This window comes from Sapajus apella, unplaced genomic scaffold (assembly GCF_009761245.1).
Source record: "Sapajus apella isolate SASKATOON/1434 unplaced genomic scaffold, GSC_monkey_1.0 scaffold114, whole genome shotgun sequence".
Classification (NCBI taxonomy): Eukaryota; Metazoa; Chordata; class Mammalia; order Primates; family Cebidae; genus Sapajus; species Sapajus apella.
In genome coordinates this window covers 5,627,872-5,645,642 of record NW_022437054.1, presented here as the reverse complement: position 1 = coordinate 5,645,642, position 17,771 = coordinate 5,627,872, and the positions used below count along the sequence as shown (strand labels likewise).

The 17,771-nt window shown below is 39.5% G+C and overlaps 1 protein-coding gene across 5 annotated transcripts in view; it reads left to right on the top strand.

The window, feature by feature from the left end:
- ZMYM2 (zinc finger MYM-type containing 2) overlaps positions 1–17,771 on the top strand; it is a 123,041-nt gene that overhangs the window by 27,595 nt on the left and 77,675 nt on the right. For 4 of the 5 annotated variants that reach the window (XM_032260144.1, XM_032260146.1, XM_032260145.1 and 1 more), the window contains 2 exons: positions 5,346–6,202; positions 16,447–16,732. In XM_032260144.1, the coding sequence (XP_032116035.1) occupies positions 5,356–6,202; positions 16,447–16,732 (1,133 nt within the window). In that variant the 5' untranslated portion in view covers positions 5,346–5,355. The remainder of the gene's footprint in view (positions 1–5,345; positions 6,203–16,446; positions 16,733–17,771) is intronic. The other variant, XM_032260147.1, reaches the window with a different exon arrangement.

Sequence of the window (17,771 nt, the reverse complement as noted above, 5' to 3'; positions counted from 1 at the left end):
TGTTGCCCATGCTGGACTCCAGGGCTCAAGTGATTCCCCTGCCTGTATAATTGGGACTATAGTGTTGTGCTGGGTTAAGCTTTTAAATAGAATTATCCATTTCTTTCTTCCTTTCCCTTTTCCTTTTCCCTTTCCTTTTTCGTTTCTTATTTTTTTATTTTTATTTTTTTGTGGACAGAGTCTGGCTTTGTTGCCTAGGCTGGAGTGCAGTGGTACGGTCTTGGCTCACTGCAGCTTCCCACTCCTGGGCACAAGGAATCCTCCTGTCTCAGACTCCTGAGTAACTGGAACCACAGGCACATGCCACACACCAGGCTAATTTTTTTGCAGAGACAGGGTTTTGCCATGTTGCCCTGGCTTGGTCTTGAACTTCCCAGCTCAAGCAACCTGCCTGCCTTGACCTCCTGAGTAGCTGGGATTACAGGTGCACGGCATCATGCCTGGCTAATTTTTTTTTTTTTTTTCTGTCTCCCAGGCTGGAGTGCAGTGGTGCAATCTGGGTTTACTGCAACCTCCGCCTCCCAGGTTCGAGTAGTTCTTGTGCCTCAGCCTCCCCAGTAGCTGGGACTACAGACATGTGCTACCACACCTGGCTAATTTTTTGTATACATATATATGTTTTTATAAGAGACAGGGTTTCGCCATGTTGGCCAGGCTGGTCTTGAACTCCTGAGCTCAGACAATCCACCTGCCTCAGCCTCCCAAAGTGGTAGGATTACAGGCGTGAGCCACCATGCCTAGACTAATTTTTATATTTTAGTAGAGTCGAGGTTTCATTATGTTGCCCAGGCTGGTCTTGAGTTGAGAGCTCAAGCAATCCTCCTGCCTTAGTCTCCCAAAGTCTTGGGATTATAGGCTTGAGCCACAGCGCCCGGCCCATTTTCTTTAAAGCAGTTATAAATGTATCTTTTCCCATTTTCCAATCTCAGCATGTCTTTCACCTGACAACAGATAGACATGTAGCCCTTGCTCTGAGAGGAATGGAGACTGGTTTTGAAATTGAGCTGGGCGCGGTGGCTCACGCCTGTAATCCCAGCACTTTGGGAGGCTGAGGCGGGTGGATCACGAGGTCAAGAGATCGAGACCATCCTGGTCAACATGGTGAAACCCCATCTCTACTAAAAATACAAAAATTCAGCTGGGCATGGTGGCATGTGCCTGAATCCCAGCGACTCAGGAGGCTGAGGCAGGAGAATTGCCTGAACCCAGGAGGCGGAGGTTGCGGTGAGCCGAGATCGTGCCATTGCACTCCAGCCTGGGTAAAAAGAGCGAAACTCCTTCTCAAAAAAAAAAAAAAAAAAAAAAAAAAGAAATTGAGCTCTGTGCATAGTGTTTGAATTCTGTGCTGTCTTGGGACCTTGGGCAATTTTAATTAATGTGTGAGTTACTATTTTATTATAGAAAAAAAATTCTGTTTTTTTAACTCAAAGGGGTTATTGTCAAAGTTACGTGAGAATAAAAGAAGACCTTGGTATTCTGTAAACTATTGCATGTTATTGAAAATATTTCATTTTTCTTTCTTTGTTGAGTGGGGGAAAGTACCCTCCTGACACTAGAACTTGGTTTAATGGAGACCCTTAGTGGTCAGAGAATAATACAGTATATATAAACTAAAGGGCTAGATTGCGTACTTTGATAATTAAATAATGCTATTACTTAAAAGTAACTTTGATAGTTAAAGTGAACATAACTGGTTTTGGCTTCTTTGGTTTTTGGTTCTTTTCTTTCTTTTTTTTTTTTTTTTTGAGACAGTCTCACTCTGTCACCCAGGCTGGAATGCAGTGGTGCAATCTCAGCTCCCTGCAACCTCCACCTCCTGGGTTTAAGTAATTTTCATACCTCAGCCTCTTGAGTAGCTGGAATTACAGGTGTGTGCTGCCATGACCAGCTAATTTTTGTATTTTTTGTAGAGATGGAGTTTTGCCATGTTTGCCAGGCTGGTCTCTAACTCCTGACCTCAAGTGATTCATGAAATGTTTTGATACATGCATGCAATGTGTGATAATCACATCATGGAGAATAGAGTATCCCTTTAAGTATTTGTGTTACAAATAATCCATTTATTCTCTTAGTTATTTAAAAATGTACAATCAAATTATTATTGATTATAGTCACCCTGTTGTGCTATCAAATAGTAGATCTTATTCTGGTTTTTTTTTTGGTGCCCATTAACCCCCCAACTTGCCACTACCCTTCCCAGCCTTTACTAAGCGTTTTTCTACTCTATCTCCATGAGGGTTCTGTAATTTCTTAAAGTCATTAGTGTACCTTGTAGATTTTTTTCATGTCAGTAAGAGATCTACCTTTTAAAATATCCTAATCTGTTCACTTTTTCTTATCTCCTATCACCACCCATTTATCAGCTACTGTTATCTGTCACTTGGACCATTTCAGTGGCCATCTAATTTGTTTCTTTGTTTCCAGCTTTTCCCTCTTATTCTCACATAGCAGCCACAGAGATATGTTTAAAACCTTAGATTATGTCACCTCTTTGCTGAAAACATGGCAGTGTTTCCTGTTCCAGTAAAATCCAAACTTTTACTTTTAGAATTAATGCTTTCTAAGGGCAGGGCTATTTACCTGTTTTGATTACTGATTTTTCCCATGTGCCTAGAAAGTGTCTTGTGCATACTAGGTGCTTTGTACTAATGAATTAGCTTGTTGGCCTTGATGTGTTATTCTGTGCCTGTTTATCTCATTTTATTCTCCTCTTTGCTTCCTACTCTGGTCTGCCACATTAGCTTTATTCTGCTGCTTGGATTCTCCGACTTCATTCCCCCTAGGCTTTGCAGAAGCTGTTTTCTTTGCCTGGAATATCCTTTCCCCAGTTTTCTCACAGCTGAATCTTTCTTGTCTGTTCATATTTCAATGTAAATGTTACTTGCTTAAAGAGATGTTCTCTGATCACCAAACTAGTTATCTCTTCACTCTCCATTATTCTGTTTAAAAATTTTTTAAATTTAGTTTAAAAAAATTAGTGATAAATCATGTGGTTCAAAATTAAGAAAATGCTACAAGATGTATAGTGAAAAATGCCTCTACCACTGTCATCTGTAAATCAAAGCAATACATATTAGTTTATTTTTTAGTCTTTCAGAGGCTCTTTTAAATAAGTGTTTTTAAACCAGTCTTTAAGAACTACATAGCCAGTATCTCCTCATTTTTTCAGATAATACACTCTGAAAATTAGGCCAAACCACTGTATATAAGCCACTTGAACTTCCTAGTCATCCTCTCTGCCAATTAATCTATAATCTAACCCTTCAGTTTTACCCCTTCTAGTTAGTTCCCCTTGCACTTTGCCCCCAGTGATTCTTGTTCAGAATGAGTGATATTACCACCCGTGCCCATGATCTGTCTCATTTCCATTTGCTCAATAACTTTGTTCTAGAAATTTTCTTTCTCTCTCTCTCTGTATGTGTTTTCTTTTGAGACAGGGTTTGCTCTGTTGCCCAGGCTGGAATACAGTGGCGCAATCATAGCTCACTGCAACCTCGAACTCCTGGTCTCAAGTGATTTTCCTGCCTCAACCTCTTAAGTAGCCAGGACTACGGATGCCACCATGACTGGCTGATTTTTAAATTTTAATATTTAGTAGGTTTGAGGTCTTGTTCTGTTGCTCAGGCTGGTCTCAAACTCCTACTGGGCTCAAGCAGTCCTCCCACCTCAGCCTCCTAAAATGCTAGGATTACAGGTATGAGCCATTACTGGCCTGAGGTGATCTTCTTAACTCTGCTGTTTTCTTTGGCTTCAGCACAGCCTGGCATATAGTAGGTGCTTAGAAAATATTAGTTAAATATAGCAGAATGATGAGTTTGAAACTCTTGAGTTTTAGAGACTTGGGTATTCAACCTAGTTGTGTGACTTGGGCAAGAGAGGTAGCATCTGTAAGCCAGAATTTCTTTTTTTCTTTTCTTTTCTTTTTTTTTGAGATGGGGATTCACTCTGTAGTCCAGGCTAGAGTGCAGTGGTGCAGTCATGGCTCGCTTCAGCCTCAAACTCCCAGGCCCAAATGATTCTCCTCCTCAGCTTCCTAAGTAGCTGGGACTACAGGCACCTGCCACCATGCCTGGCTAATTTTTATATTTTTTTGTAGAAATGGATTTTCATCATGTTGCCCGTTCTGGTCTCAAACTCCTGGGTGTAAGTGATCCGCCTGCCTCAGCCTCCCAATGGTTGCATTGCCTTCTCTTTTACCTGCAATCTCCCTCTGCTTGTCTAAGAGTACTTGTGAGTGCATTTGTTACCCACCCAGGTAATCCCATGTAATCTCGCTTTAAAATCCTTAAGGTTTAAAAAAAAAAAAAAAATCCTTAAAGTTAATCATATCTGCAAACTCCCTTCTTCCATGTAAGGTAACATTTATAGGTTCCAGGAATGGGGACCTGATATCTTTGCTGGCCATTATTCAGCTTATTCAGCCTGCTACTGGTATATAAAGCACACAGTTGGTGCCTGGCAAAAAAAAAAAGAATTTACACTTTCTGGATAGGGTCAAGAAATATTAAAATTTTCAGAAAGATTTAATTGTGCAATTAATGGAAACCACAGAATATGAAAAAATGGGTCAAAAAAAGATAAGGTGGCCAGGCACAATGATCCACGCCTGTAATCCCAGCACTTTGGGACGCTGAGGTCAGAGGATCTCTTGAGCCCAGGAGTTTTGAGACCAGCCTGGGCAACATAAAGAGATGTCGTCTCTACCAAAAAAAAAAAAAAAAAAAGCCAGATGTGGTGACAATAGCCTGTAGTTCCAGCTACTTGGAGATGGGAGGATCACCTTAATCTGGGAAGTTGAGACTGTAGTGAGCCATGATCACACCACTGCACTCCAGCCTGGGTGACAGACTGAGACCCTGTTCCTCCTACCCCCCAAAAAAAAATGAGGTAAGGGAAATTAAGGATTACAGAATGTGACTTTATATGATACAGTGAATAAATGGGATAAGTGTATATTAAAGTGATTATTTTTTGTCAGATTTTGAATTTTTTTTTTCCTGTTCAGATGTATGGGAGGATTTATTCATATTTTTAATGTTTATAGAGTAAATAGTGTACCCTGGAAAGAGGCGATGGTGGTGGTGGGAGGAATATATTGCATATGGTTACTGAAAATTGGATAATTGCCTTCCTTGTTACCCTGTAGAAGTTAACATGTAAGCTATGTGAAATGATTATGAATGAGATCACAGAGTGGATATCATATATTTTCCTGAATGTTAGACAAGAATCACTTCATTTAGAATAAGAATAAAATAAAAGTACCCTTTAAATCATTGGTTTCAGTTAGAGTATCATAAAAAGTCATACTGACAATTTAATTCTTTTTTCTATCTTCCTAACAGGTTCTTTGGCATGGACACAAGTTCAGTGGGAGGATTAGAATTGACTGATCAGACTCCTGTTTTATTAGGGAGTACGGCCATGGCAACTAGTCTCACGAATGTAGGAAACTCCTTTAGTGGTCCACCTAATCCTTTAGTGTCTAGATCTAATAAGTTTCAGAACTCATCAGTGGAAGATGATGATGATGTTGTTTTTATCGAACCTGTACAACCTCCCCCACCTTCTGTACCAGTGGTACCTGATCAAAGAACCATAACTTTTACATCATCAAAAAATGAAGAACTACAAGGAAATGATTCTAAAATTACTCCTTCCTCAAAAGAGTTGGCATCTCAGAAGGGAAGTGTAAGTGAGACAATTGTCATTGATGATGAAGAGGACATGGAAACAAATCAAGGGCAAGAGAAGAATTCCTCCAATTTTATTGAACGAAGACCTTCTGAGACTAAAAACAGAACCAATGATGTGGATTTCTCCACTTCCAGTTTTTCAAGAAGTAAGGTAAATGCAGGAATGGGTAATAGTGGTATCACCACAGAACCAGACTCTGAAATTCAGATTGCTAATGTTACAACTTTAGAAACAGGTGTAAGCTCTGTGAATGATGGCCAATTAGAAAATACTGACGGGAGAGATATGAACTTAATGATTACACATGTAACATCACTGCAGAATACCAACTTGGGAGATGTCTCTAACGGACTGCAGTCAAGTAGTTTTGGTGTTAATATACAAACATACACCCCATCTTTAACTTCACAGACCAAGACTGGAGTAGGACCTTTTAATCCTGGTAGAATGAATGTCGCAGGAGACGTATTTCAGAATGGAGAATCTGCAACTCATCATAATCCTGGTAAGCAGTAAGAAATATGCTACCTCATGTAAATGAATTAAGCTTTTGGCCTCTGCCTCTTTCCTTGTGGTTGCTGGTATTACCTTGTTTAGTTTCATCATGTGCAATATATTAATTATATTGACTTTTATCTTAAGTTTGGAATTTTAATAAGAATTGTAAAACCTTATATAGTATTTTTCTGTGGAGTACTAGAAAGTTAATTATAAAGTAATTTTATGTCTAAAGGGTTTAAGAAAAAAATATTCTTTACATTCATCACCAACGTCTGATAATTTGGCTGGGCACAGTGGCTGACCCCTGTAATCCCGACACTTTGGGGAGGCCAAGGTGGGTGGAGCCCAGGAGTTGGAGACCAGCCTAGGCAACATAGCGAGACCCACCCCCCATCTCTAAATTTCAAAAGCAAAAGAAACAAAGTGTGATAACTTAGTATCTTGTTTGTCATGTATTACTTTTTGCTAGTAGATTTTTACTAGTGTTTTAATATAGAGAGAACAAAAAGATTAATATAATAGCACACTTAAAGAACAGTGTAATGTTGTACAGAAGTTGCATTTAGATTTTTGTTTTAAAACAAAAGATTTTGTTTTAAAACAGAGACAGAGCCTTGCTCTGTCACCCAGGCTAGAGTGCAGTGGCGTAATCTCGGCTCACTGTAGCCTCCACCTCCTGTATTCAAGCGATTCTCCTGCTTCAGTCTTCCAAGTAGCTGGGATTACAGGCATCCACCACCACACATGGCTAGTTTTTATATTTTTAGTAGAGACGGAGTTTCACCATGTTGGCCAGGCCAGACTGGTCTCAAACTCCTGACCTCAGGTAATCCACCTGCCTCTGCTTCCCAAAGGTGTGGGATTACAGGCATGAGCCACTGCACCCGGCTGCATTTAGATTTATGTCTCCTTTCTTGTGTTTATTATATTAAATAAATTAATTAGTTTTTTGAGACAGGGTCTCTCTGTCGCCTAGAGTATAGTGGCACAAACTCAGCTCGCTGCAACCATGACCTCTTGAGCTCAGGTGATTCTCCCACCACAACCTCCAGAGTAGCTGGGACTACAGGCGTGAGCCACCATGCCTGGCTAATTAAAAAAAAAAATTGGCCGGGCGCGGTGGCTCAAGCCTGTAATCCCAGCACTTTGGGAGGCCGAGGCAGGCGGATCATGAGGTCAAGAGATCAAGACCATCCTGGTCAACATGGTGAAACCCTGTCTCTACTAAAAATACAAAAAATTAGCTGGGCATGGTGGTGCGTGCCTGTAATCCCAGCTACTCAGGAGGCTGAGGCAGGAGAATTGCCTGAACCCAGGAGGCGGAGGTTGCGGTGAGCCGAGATCGCGCCATTGCACTCCAGCCTGGGTAACATGAGTGAAACTCCGTCTCAAAAAAAAAAAAAAAAAAAAAATTATCTGTAGAGACAGAGTCTCACTATGTTGCCCAGGCTGATCTTAAACTCCTGGGTTCAAACAATCCTCCTGCCTTGGCCTTCTAAAGTGCTGGGATTCTAGGTGTGAGCCACCATGCCCAGCCATTTTATTTTTTATTAAGAGTTGGCCAAGTTTTTATTTTTCTCATGTTTGAAGAAAGCCAAACATACAGTTCTTTTTTTTTTTTTTTAAATCACTTTAAAGTATGATTGACTTGCAAAAGACTGTATATATATTTGATATATACAGCTCGATGATTCCATGTTTATTTTTGACCGTGTATCTGATTTTAGCTTTCAGTTAGCATTTTATTACTCTAAAAATTTTTTTAAATTATTTTTATTTTTCAGAGGCATAAATATCAAGCAATATCTTTTTATGTTTGTGTTTATATTTATTTATTTTTTTAGAGACAGAGTCTAGCTCTATTGCCCAGCCAGGAGTGCAGTGGTGCAATCTCGGCTGACTGCAACCTCTGCCTCCCTAGTAATTGGAGTTATAAGTGTGTGCCATCATGCCCAGCTAATTTTTGTATTTTTAGTAGAGATGGGGTTTCACCATGTTGGCCAGGCTGGTCTCGAACTCCTGTCCTCAAGCGTCTGCCTGCCTTGGCCTCTTAAAGTTCTGGGATTATAGGTGTGAACCACTCTACCCAGCATCTCCCCCCAACTTTTTTTTTTTTTGAAAGTTGATAGATTTCTTTACTATTTGAAATTGTTTGCTATGAGCAGCTTTGTTCTGTGAAAACATTAAAATGTGGAAGTTGCTGGGCGCGGTGGCTCACGCCTGTAATCCCAGCACTTTGGGAGGCCGAGGCGGGTGGATCACGAGGTCAAGAGATCTAGACCATCCTGGTCAACACGGTGAAACCCCGTCTCTACTAAAAATACAAAAAAAAAATCAGCTGGGCATGGTGGCACGTGCCTGTAATCCCAGCTACTACAGGAGGCTGAGGCAGGAGAATTGCCTGAACCCAGGAGGCGGAGGTTGCGGTGAGCCGAGATAGCGCCATTGCACTCCAGCCTGGGTAACAAGAGCGAAACTCCGTCTCAAAAAAAAAAAAAAAAACAACTAAAAAAACTGAAATTGTGGAAGTTATAAGAATTCTGTGCTAGCCTGGACAACATGGTGAAGAAATATAAAATACCGAAAATACCAAAAGTTACCTAGGCATGGTGGTGTGTACCTGTGGTCCCAGCTACTTGGGAGGCTGAGGTTGCAGTGAGCCAAGATCACGAAGCTGTACTCCAGCCTGGGTGACAGAGTGAGACCTTGTCTCAAAAACAGAACTCTGTAACTTTTTCATGACACGTCTGTGGATGTCTGTCTCTTTCACGTCTCTTCCAATTCGTGTGTGTGTGTGTGTGTGTGTGTGTGTGTGTGTGTGTGTATCTGCCTGTCTCTCACATACCTCTTTCTGTGGGATTGTGGAGAATAATGTGAAGTGACTAAAATCTAGGCAGTGTAGAATGCTCTATGAATGCCAGTTATTTTTCTTATTTGTAATGTCTGATTATTGAAGACTGCTTGGAAAATCTATAGTTAAAAACAAGAGGTGGTACCAAGCATGGTGGGTCATGCCTGTAATCCTAGCACTTTGGAAGACCAAGGCAGGAGGATTGCTTGAGCTCAGGAGTTTGAGACCAGCCTCTGGGCAAAAGAGCAAGACCTTGTCTCTACTAAAGATCAAAAAAACTGGCTAGGACAGGTTGTAGTAGCTTAAATCTGTAATCCCAGCACTTTGGGAGGCCGAGGTAGATGGATCACCTGAGGTCAGGAGTTTGAGACCAGCCTGGCCAACATGGCCAAACCCTATCTCGATTAAAAATACAAAAATTAGGCATGGTGATACATGCCAGCTGCTTGGGAGGTTGAGGCACGAGAATTGTTTGAATTTGGGAGGTGGTTGTTGCAGTGAGAAGAGATTGCACTACTGCATTCCAGCTTGGGCAACAGAGTGAGACTCCTTCGCAAAAAAAAAAAAAAAAAACCTAGCCAGGCCGAAGCCGGAAGGTAGTTTAAGTCTGGGAGATCAAGGCTGCAGTGAGCTGTAATTGCACCACTACATATAGCCTGGGCAGCAGAGTGAGACCATGTCTTAAAAAAAAAAAGAAGAAAAGAAAATAAAGAGAGTGGAACCTGATGGTGTGCGGTGTGGAGCTGTTGAAGTGGGAGGATTCCTTGAGGCCAGGAGTTGGAGACTTGTGCTGTGTGCTGGTGCTTGTTAACGGCCAGCACACTCCAGCCTGTGCAACACAGTGAGACCCACTCATAGTCCTTCTAAGTAAAGATGACCACTGTCAATGCTTGGAGTGGCTTTTTTTTTTTTTTTTTGTATTTTGTTAACCTAGTGGAAATGCAGATCTGTGTAGTTTTGTTTTCTGTTTTTTCCTCCCTTAATATTGCACTGCATTTTCTTATACCATTAATATTTATATAAGTTTTAATGGCTCCACAATGGGTATTGTATCATTCCCATATTTGGCTTTTACATTGTTTTCCATATTTTGCTATTGTAGGTCTTTGATGAAATACTTGTTCACATTCCTGATTATTTCCTTAGAGTATGCTCCTACAAGTGAAATTAATGGGCTAAAGGATATGATTTGCATGCCCCTAACGATTTTTCGTTTAAAAATACATACCTGGTGTATAGTGGTGTTAAATATGTCCCTTATTACCAGTTTTGAAATTTCATGTTACAGCCAGGAGTGGTTGCTCACGGCTGTAATCCTAGCACTTTGGGAGGCTGAGGCAGGTAGATCTCCTGAGACCAGGAGTTCGAGACCTGCCTGGCCAACATAGTGAAACCCCGTCTATACTAAAAATACAAAAAATTAGCTGGGCATCGTGGTGGGCACCTGTAATCCCAATTGTTAGGGAGGCTGAGGCAGGAGAATCGCTTGAACCCAGGAGGCAAAGGTTGTAGTGAGCTGAGATTGAGCCCTTGTACTCCAGCCTGGGCAACGAGTGAAACTCGATCTCAAAAAAAAAAAAAAATTCTTATTACTTCTAAAACCCCTTGTAGGCAGGAGTGTGTGTATGTATATATGTGAATGTATGTGTGAGTTTGTATGGGCATTTTTAATGTACAGAAATATATTGTCATAATGCTTTTTAGAAAGCTCTTAGTAATTTATACGGTTATGAGCTGTATATTAGTCTTTAATTGTAACCTTGCCACTTAAATGTGCTCAAATTGTTTTAAAATAGCTGTTTAGCTCAGTTCCAGTTTTTCCTACTTAAGTAATTGTTGTATATGTATCTTGGAATACTTATTTCTTTAGGAATATAACTGGATCATAGAGATCCTGTCATCCTAAGAATTGTGTTCCTATTTACTCAAACTCTGTAAGCTAGTCTTCAGAAAAACTGTACATAAAGAGACATATGAATTGGCTCTGCATTTATATGCTGATTTTATTTGTAATAGAGAATAATGGATGCAGAGTTATAAAATCTTGGCTATTTATATACCAGCTATCCTCTCATGAAGTCCCTTGTATGAAATTCAAGGTTTAGACAAAATGATTAGGTCTTTTCTATTTCTAAAATTTTTTCTTTAATGTTGGAGGAAACAAAAATGTAAAACTAGGGCAAATGTAAATTGAAAATAGAGAAGCACCATTTTTTTCAATGTCAAGGCAATAGATGCCCTTAAGTTTCAATACATTCCTTTAACTATGTATTCAAGTGACAAGTCTACAAAATAGGAAATTCTGAGGCATCAGTATTTGTGTGGGTAAGAGCTGTTTTTTTTTTTTTTTTTCCAGATATGTTCAAGAATAATTTTTTGATTGGAGGCCTTTTTCCCTTCATAAGATGGAATTACCAGTTCTTCTAGTGATTTTCTTTCTCATTGATTATATTTTTACCCATTTGTTAAAACTGGTCCGTTACTGTGATGACAGCTAGATGATAGAATTCCAGAATGTACTCTTTAATTAAAGTTTGGTGTTTTTTTGTTTTTTAAAACTAAAGAGTGTTATAGAGACAGGTAAAATCTGAATAGGGGTATTTTAAACTAAGGGATATTACAGAGTCGGGTAACATCTGAATAGCCCCTTGAAACCATTAGGAATGGATCAGAATCGAAAAATCCTTTTTAAAGTTTTAGTGGTAAAGAAGTGTTCCCAAGCTCTGGTTATATTGTGTACTTCCTATGCAAGGAAGATAATTTTTTTTCCTATGGAAGGGCAGTTTTTATATATGGAAGTTGAAAATTCAGGAGAAACTAGAAAGGAAAAAAATTTATGAGAGACCAAAGTAGTGGAAATTAGAAGTGGTAACCTGAAAACTTGCAAAATGAAGATAGGTTATGGTATTGGTAGTACCATGAGAGGCCTGCAGAACAGGAACTAGTGCAGCAAACTGGAGACTTCCTACTGAGTACTAAAGAAGCTTAGCCTGGAAGAGAAAAGATGTCCTCTAGCATTAATAGTTATCACACCTCAGTACTGTGCTGTGCTGAACCTTTGCAGTGGTAGAGCAATTTGACGTTGGATTGGGTGTACCTCATTTTATAGTGCTTTTGTTTTATTGTACTTCACAGATAATTGGCATTTGACACAAATTTTAAGTCTTTTGGTGCCACCCTTCCAACAGCACGTGGTCACTTTTTGTCTCTGTGTCACATTTTGGTAATTCTCTCAATATTTCAGACCTTTGTATTATTGTTGTATCTTATGGTGATCTGTGATCAGTGATCTTTGATGTTACTATTGTAATTGTTTTGGGTGCCACACACTGTGCCCATATGAGAGTGAACCTAATCTATAAATGTGCGTGTTCTAAGTCTCCCTCTCCTTGGACCTCCCTATTCCTTGAGACACAGCAGTATTTAAATTAGGTCAATTAATAACCTTTTAATGGTTGCTAAGTGTTTAAGTTAAAGGAAGAACCTCACTTCTCTTGCTTTAAATCAAAAGCTAGAACTGATTAGGCTTAGTGAGGAATGCATGTTGAAAAACCTAGAAAGGCTGAGAGCTAGGCCTTTTGCACCAAACAGTCAAATTGTGAATGCAAAGGAAAAGTTCTTGAAGGAAATTAAAAGTGCTACTCCAGTGAACACAGGAATGATACAGCGAAATAGCCTTTTTTTTTTTTTTTTTTTTTGAGACAGGGTCTTACTCTCTCACTCAGGCTGGAGTGCAGTGGCTTGAACTTGGCTCAGTGTAGCCTCTGCCTTACAGGCTCAAGAGATCCTCCCAGCTCAGCCTCCCAAGTAGCTAGGACCTTAAGAATGTACCACCATGCCTGGCTAATTTTTAAAAAATATTTTTTGTAGAGACAGGGTTTCACTATGTTACCTAGGCTGATCTCAAACTGCTTAAGGGATTCACCTGCCTCAGACTCCCAAAGTGCTGGGATTATAAGTGTGAACCATTGTGCCCGGCCACAAAACAGCCTTATTGCTGACGTGGAGAAAGTTTGAGTGGTCCGGATAGAGCATCACACCAGCCACAACATTCCCTTAAGCCAAAGCCTTATCTAGAGTTAGACCCAAACTGTGTTTCAGTTTTATGAGAACTCAGAGAGACAAGGAAACAAGAAAAGTTTAAAGCTAGTAAAGGTTGGTTCATGAGGTTTAAGGAAATAAACCATCTCCATATCATAAATGTGCAAGATGAAATTACAAGTGCGGACATAGAAGCTGCAGCAAGTTCTCCAGAAGATCTAAGATAATTGATGTAGGTAGTTACATGAGACAATGGATTTTCAGTGTAGATAAAACAGCCGGCTGGCTCTCTTGTTAGGGGTTAATGTAGTTAGTGACTATAAGTTGAAGCCAGTGCTCATTTACCATTCTGAAAATCCTAGAGTCCTTAAGAATTATAAATGTACTCTGCCTGTTTTTTATCAGTGGAACAACAAAGCCCAGATGACAGCAGTTAGGTTTACAGTGTGGTTTACTGAATAGTTTAAACTCAGTGTTGAGACCTTCTGCTCAGCAGAAATGATTCCTTTTAAAATACTACTGCCCAATACACCTGGTCATCTAAGAGCTCTCATGGAGATGTACAAAGAGATGAATGTTATTTTCATACCTGCTTCCACCACAGTGTTCATTCTGCAGCCTGTGGATCAAGTAGTAATTTCGACTTTTAAGTTTTGTTATTTAAGAAATACATTTTGTAAGGCTGTAGCTGCCATAGATAGTGATTCCTCTGATGGATCTAGGGAAGGTCAATTAAAAACCTTCTGGAAAGGATTCAGCATTCTCAGTGCCCTTACAAACGTTTGTAATTCATGGGAGGTGGTCAAAACAGCATTATTATTATCATTATTATTTATTTTGAAATGAAGTCTCACTCTGTTGCCTATGCTGAAGTGCAGTGGCATGATCTCGGTTCACTGCAACCTTCACCTCCTGGGTTCAAGCGATTCTCCTGTCTCAGCCTCCCGAGTAGCTGGGACTACAGGCACACACCACCATGCCCAGCTAATTTTTGTTTTTTTAGTAGAGGCAAGGTTTCACTATATTGGACAGACTGGTCTTGAACTCCTGACCTCTTGATCCTCCTGCTTTGGCCTCCCAAAGTGCTAGGATTACAGGCATGAGCCACTGCTCCTGGCCAAAACAGCAGTATTAACAGGAGTTTGGAAGAAGTTGATTTCAACCCTCATGAATGATGGTGAAGAATTCAAGACTTTAGTGGAGGAAGTAATTGTAGATGTAGTGAAAACAGCATGAGAACTAGAATTAGAAGTAGAACCTGAATGAGGCCGGGAATGGAGGTTTATGCCTATAATCTGAGCACTTTGGGAGACTGAGGCCAGGCATGGAGCTCTTGCCTATAATTCCAGCACTTTGGGAGAATGAGACAAATCGATCACTTGAGGCCAGGAGTTCAAGACCAGCCTGGCCAACATGGTAAATCCCTGTCTTTACTAAAAATATAAAAATTAGCCAGGTGTGGTGGCGCACACCTGTAATCCCAGCTGCTTGGGAGGCTGAGGTACAAGAGTTGCTTGATTCCAGGAGGTAGAGGTTGCAGTGGGACAAGATTACACCGCCACACTCCAACCTGGGCTACAGAGCGAGACTGTCTCCAATTAAAAAAAAAAAGAGCCTAAGATGAGCTTGAATTGCTCCAATCTCGTGATAAAACTTGTACAGTTGAAGAGTTGCTTTTTATGGTTGAGCAAATAGAGTGGTTTCTTGAGATGAATCTGTTCCTGGTGAAGATAGTGTGAACATTGTTGAAATGACAACAAAGGATTTAGAGTATTACATAAACTTAGTTGATAAAACAGTGGCAGAGTTTGAGAAGATTGACTCTGATTTTGAAAGAAGCTCTACTGTGGGTAAACTGCTGTCAAACAGCAGAAGAGTTCATTGATGGGGTAAACATCATTGTCTTATTTTAAGAATTTGCCACAGCCAACCGACAGCCACCATTGTGATAATCAGCAGCTATCAACATTGAGGCAGGGCCCTCCACCAACAGAAAGATTACAACTTGCTGAAAGCTCAGATGATTAGTATTTTTTAGCCATAAAGCATTTTTAAATTAAGATATATAGGTTTTTAAAAGATATAATACTATTGCATACTTAATAGACTACATTATAGTGTAAACATAGCATTTCTTGTTAAACCAAAACAAATTCCTGTGTCTTGCTTTATTGCAGTATTAGCTTTATTGCAGTGATCTGGAACTGAACCAGAAATATTTCTGAGCTATGCCTGTATAAATTGGCTTAATTCCATCATTTCTGTTTACTTCCTGTGAGATTATGTGTTATATTTAAAGGTCATGAAACTAAACATATATATGGAAAAGCTGTTCTTAAAAACCTGTTTTAGAAATAATTATTAACTTTATTAGACTTGTGTTACATTTGTCAAAGGTTCTAGTTAGGATTTTATTATTGTTATTATTATTATTATTATTATTATTGAGATGGAGTCTCACTCTGTTGCCCAGGCTAGAGTGTGATGGTGCTGTCTTGGCTTACTGCAACCTCTGCCTACTGGGTTCAGGCGATTCTCCTGCCTCAGCCTCCTGAGTAGCTGGGATTACAGGTGCCCACCACCATGTCTGGCTAATTTTTTTGTATTTTTAGTAGAGATGGGGTTTCACTATGTTGGCCAGGCTGGTCTCGAACTCCTGACCTCATTATCCTCCTGCCTCCACCTACCAAAGTGCTGGGATTATAGGCGTGAGCCACCTTGCCTGGCTTATTATTCTTCAATGTTGATACATGTGTTCCTTGCCTAAAGTAATATTCTGTAAATACATGAATACTTTCTGCTGAATAACTAGTGACATTTTAAATGCTTTCTATATGCTAGTTATTATGCTTTATTATGTGTCTTACCTCATTTAATGTTTACCATTAGTATGAGGTTGATACCATCTCAAGCACTCTGAAGAGTAAGGCACAGTTTAAGTAGCTCCCCAATCTTTTAAATAAATGATGGAGCTGGAATGTGAACTTTTTTTAAAAAAAATTAATTTAAAAAAAATTGACAAACATTGTATATATTTGTATATATTGTGTGCAACATGTTTTGAAGTAGATACATATTGTGGAGTGACTAGATTGAGCTATGCGTTATCTGACATACCATTTGTTTGTGGTGAGAACACTTAAAATCTAATATGAACAATTTTTAAGAACATGGTGCATTGTTACTGTGACATCCTTACTCCAAAACTTGTGCTGTGTACCTCTCTAGTGCATTGCTGTTCTATTAACATCTTAAACTTGTACAAAATGGAAAGTTAATATTTCTCTGATACAAATTTTCATATGTATAAACAAACACTTGTTTTATTACTCTTTCTTGTGCATTTTGTTTTTAAGATTCTTGGATCTCCCAATCAGCTTCATTTCCCCGTAATCAGAAACAACCAGGAGTGGATTCTTTATCACCAGTGGCCTCACTTCCTAAACAGATTTTCCAGCCTTCTGCTCAACAGCAACCTACTAAACCAGTTAAAGTCACTTGTGCAAACTGCAAAAAGCCTTTACAGAAGGGCCAGACAGCTTATCAACGAAAAGGATCAGCTCACCTCTTTTGTTCGACCACCTGCCTTTCTTCCTTCTCTCACAAGCCTGCTCCAAAGAAACTCTGTGTTATGTGTAAAAAGTAAGGTTTACCTTTCAACATAATTCTGTATAGTCGAATTTTGGTGTTATAAAATTTTAAGAAAAGTGAAACTCAGATTTGTAATACATTTGGAAACTTCCCTTATCAAGTCCAGGTGACACATGGATAAAAGGCTTCCTGTTTGGATAGGCATTGATGATAGGTCCTTATAATTAATTTTGTCTGTAATTGGACGCCTTGATTTTGTAACAATACATACTTATTTACATGATTAATGAGAGAATTTTGTTCTTCTGGCCAAATAAAAATGCTAAGCAGTTTATGTGTGACTCTGTATTAACATTGATTAAATTTTACACTATCTTCAGATCAAGATTATAAAATTGGCAAGTCTTTGGATTTTACATGTATTTGTTTTGAACATTAAGTCATTGGAAATAGTATTTCAAGACTCAGGTACCAGTTTTTAGCTAGCCTTAGAAAGACGGGATCCTCTCTTCTGTTTTTTCTTTTCTTTTTTTTTTCTTTTTTTTAGACAGAATCTTGCTCTGTAGTCCAGGCTGTAGTACAGTGGTGCAAATCTCAACTCACTGCAGCCTCTGCCTCCTGGGTTTAAGCAATTCTCCTGCCTCAGCTTCCTGAGTAGCAGGGATTACAGGCTTCCGCCACCATGCCTGGCTAATTTTTGTATTTAGTGGAGATGAGGTTTCACCATGTTGGCCAGACTGGTCTTGAACTTCTGACCTCAGGTGCTCCACCCACCTTGGCCTCCCAAAGTGCTGGGATTATAGGCATGAGCCACTATGCCCGGCCTTCTTTTTCTGTTTTTTTTTGATCTGGCTTCACTGGTTAAAAATAGCTGGAATATGGTATGTTATGTGCAAGGTGAAGCCTTTCTGTACCGTATCTTGGAGCAGTTCAATTCTGTGAAGTTATTTTTAGATCTTGAATTTTAGAAAGGGCTTAATGGTCTGTACATGTTTAATAAACTCAAATACTAAAGCAATTGTAATGCACATTGCTTTGCAGTAGTAAACTTAAATACTGCAGTGTAGAATCTTGAAAATCAGAATAAAAG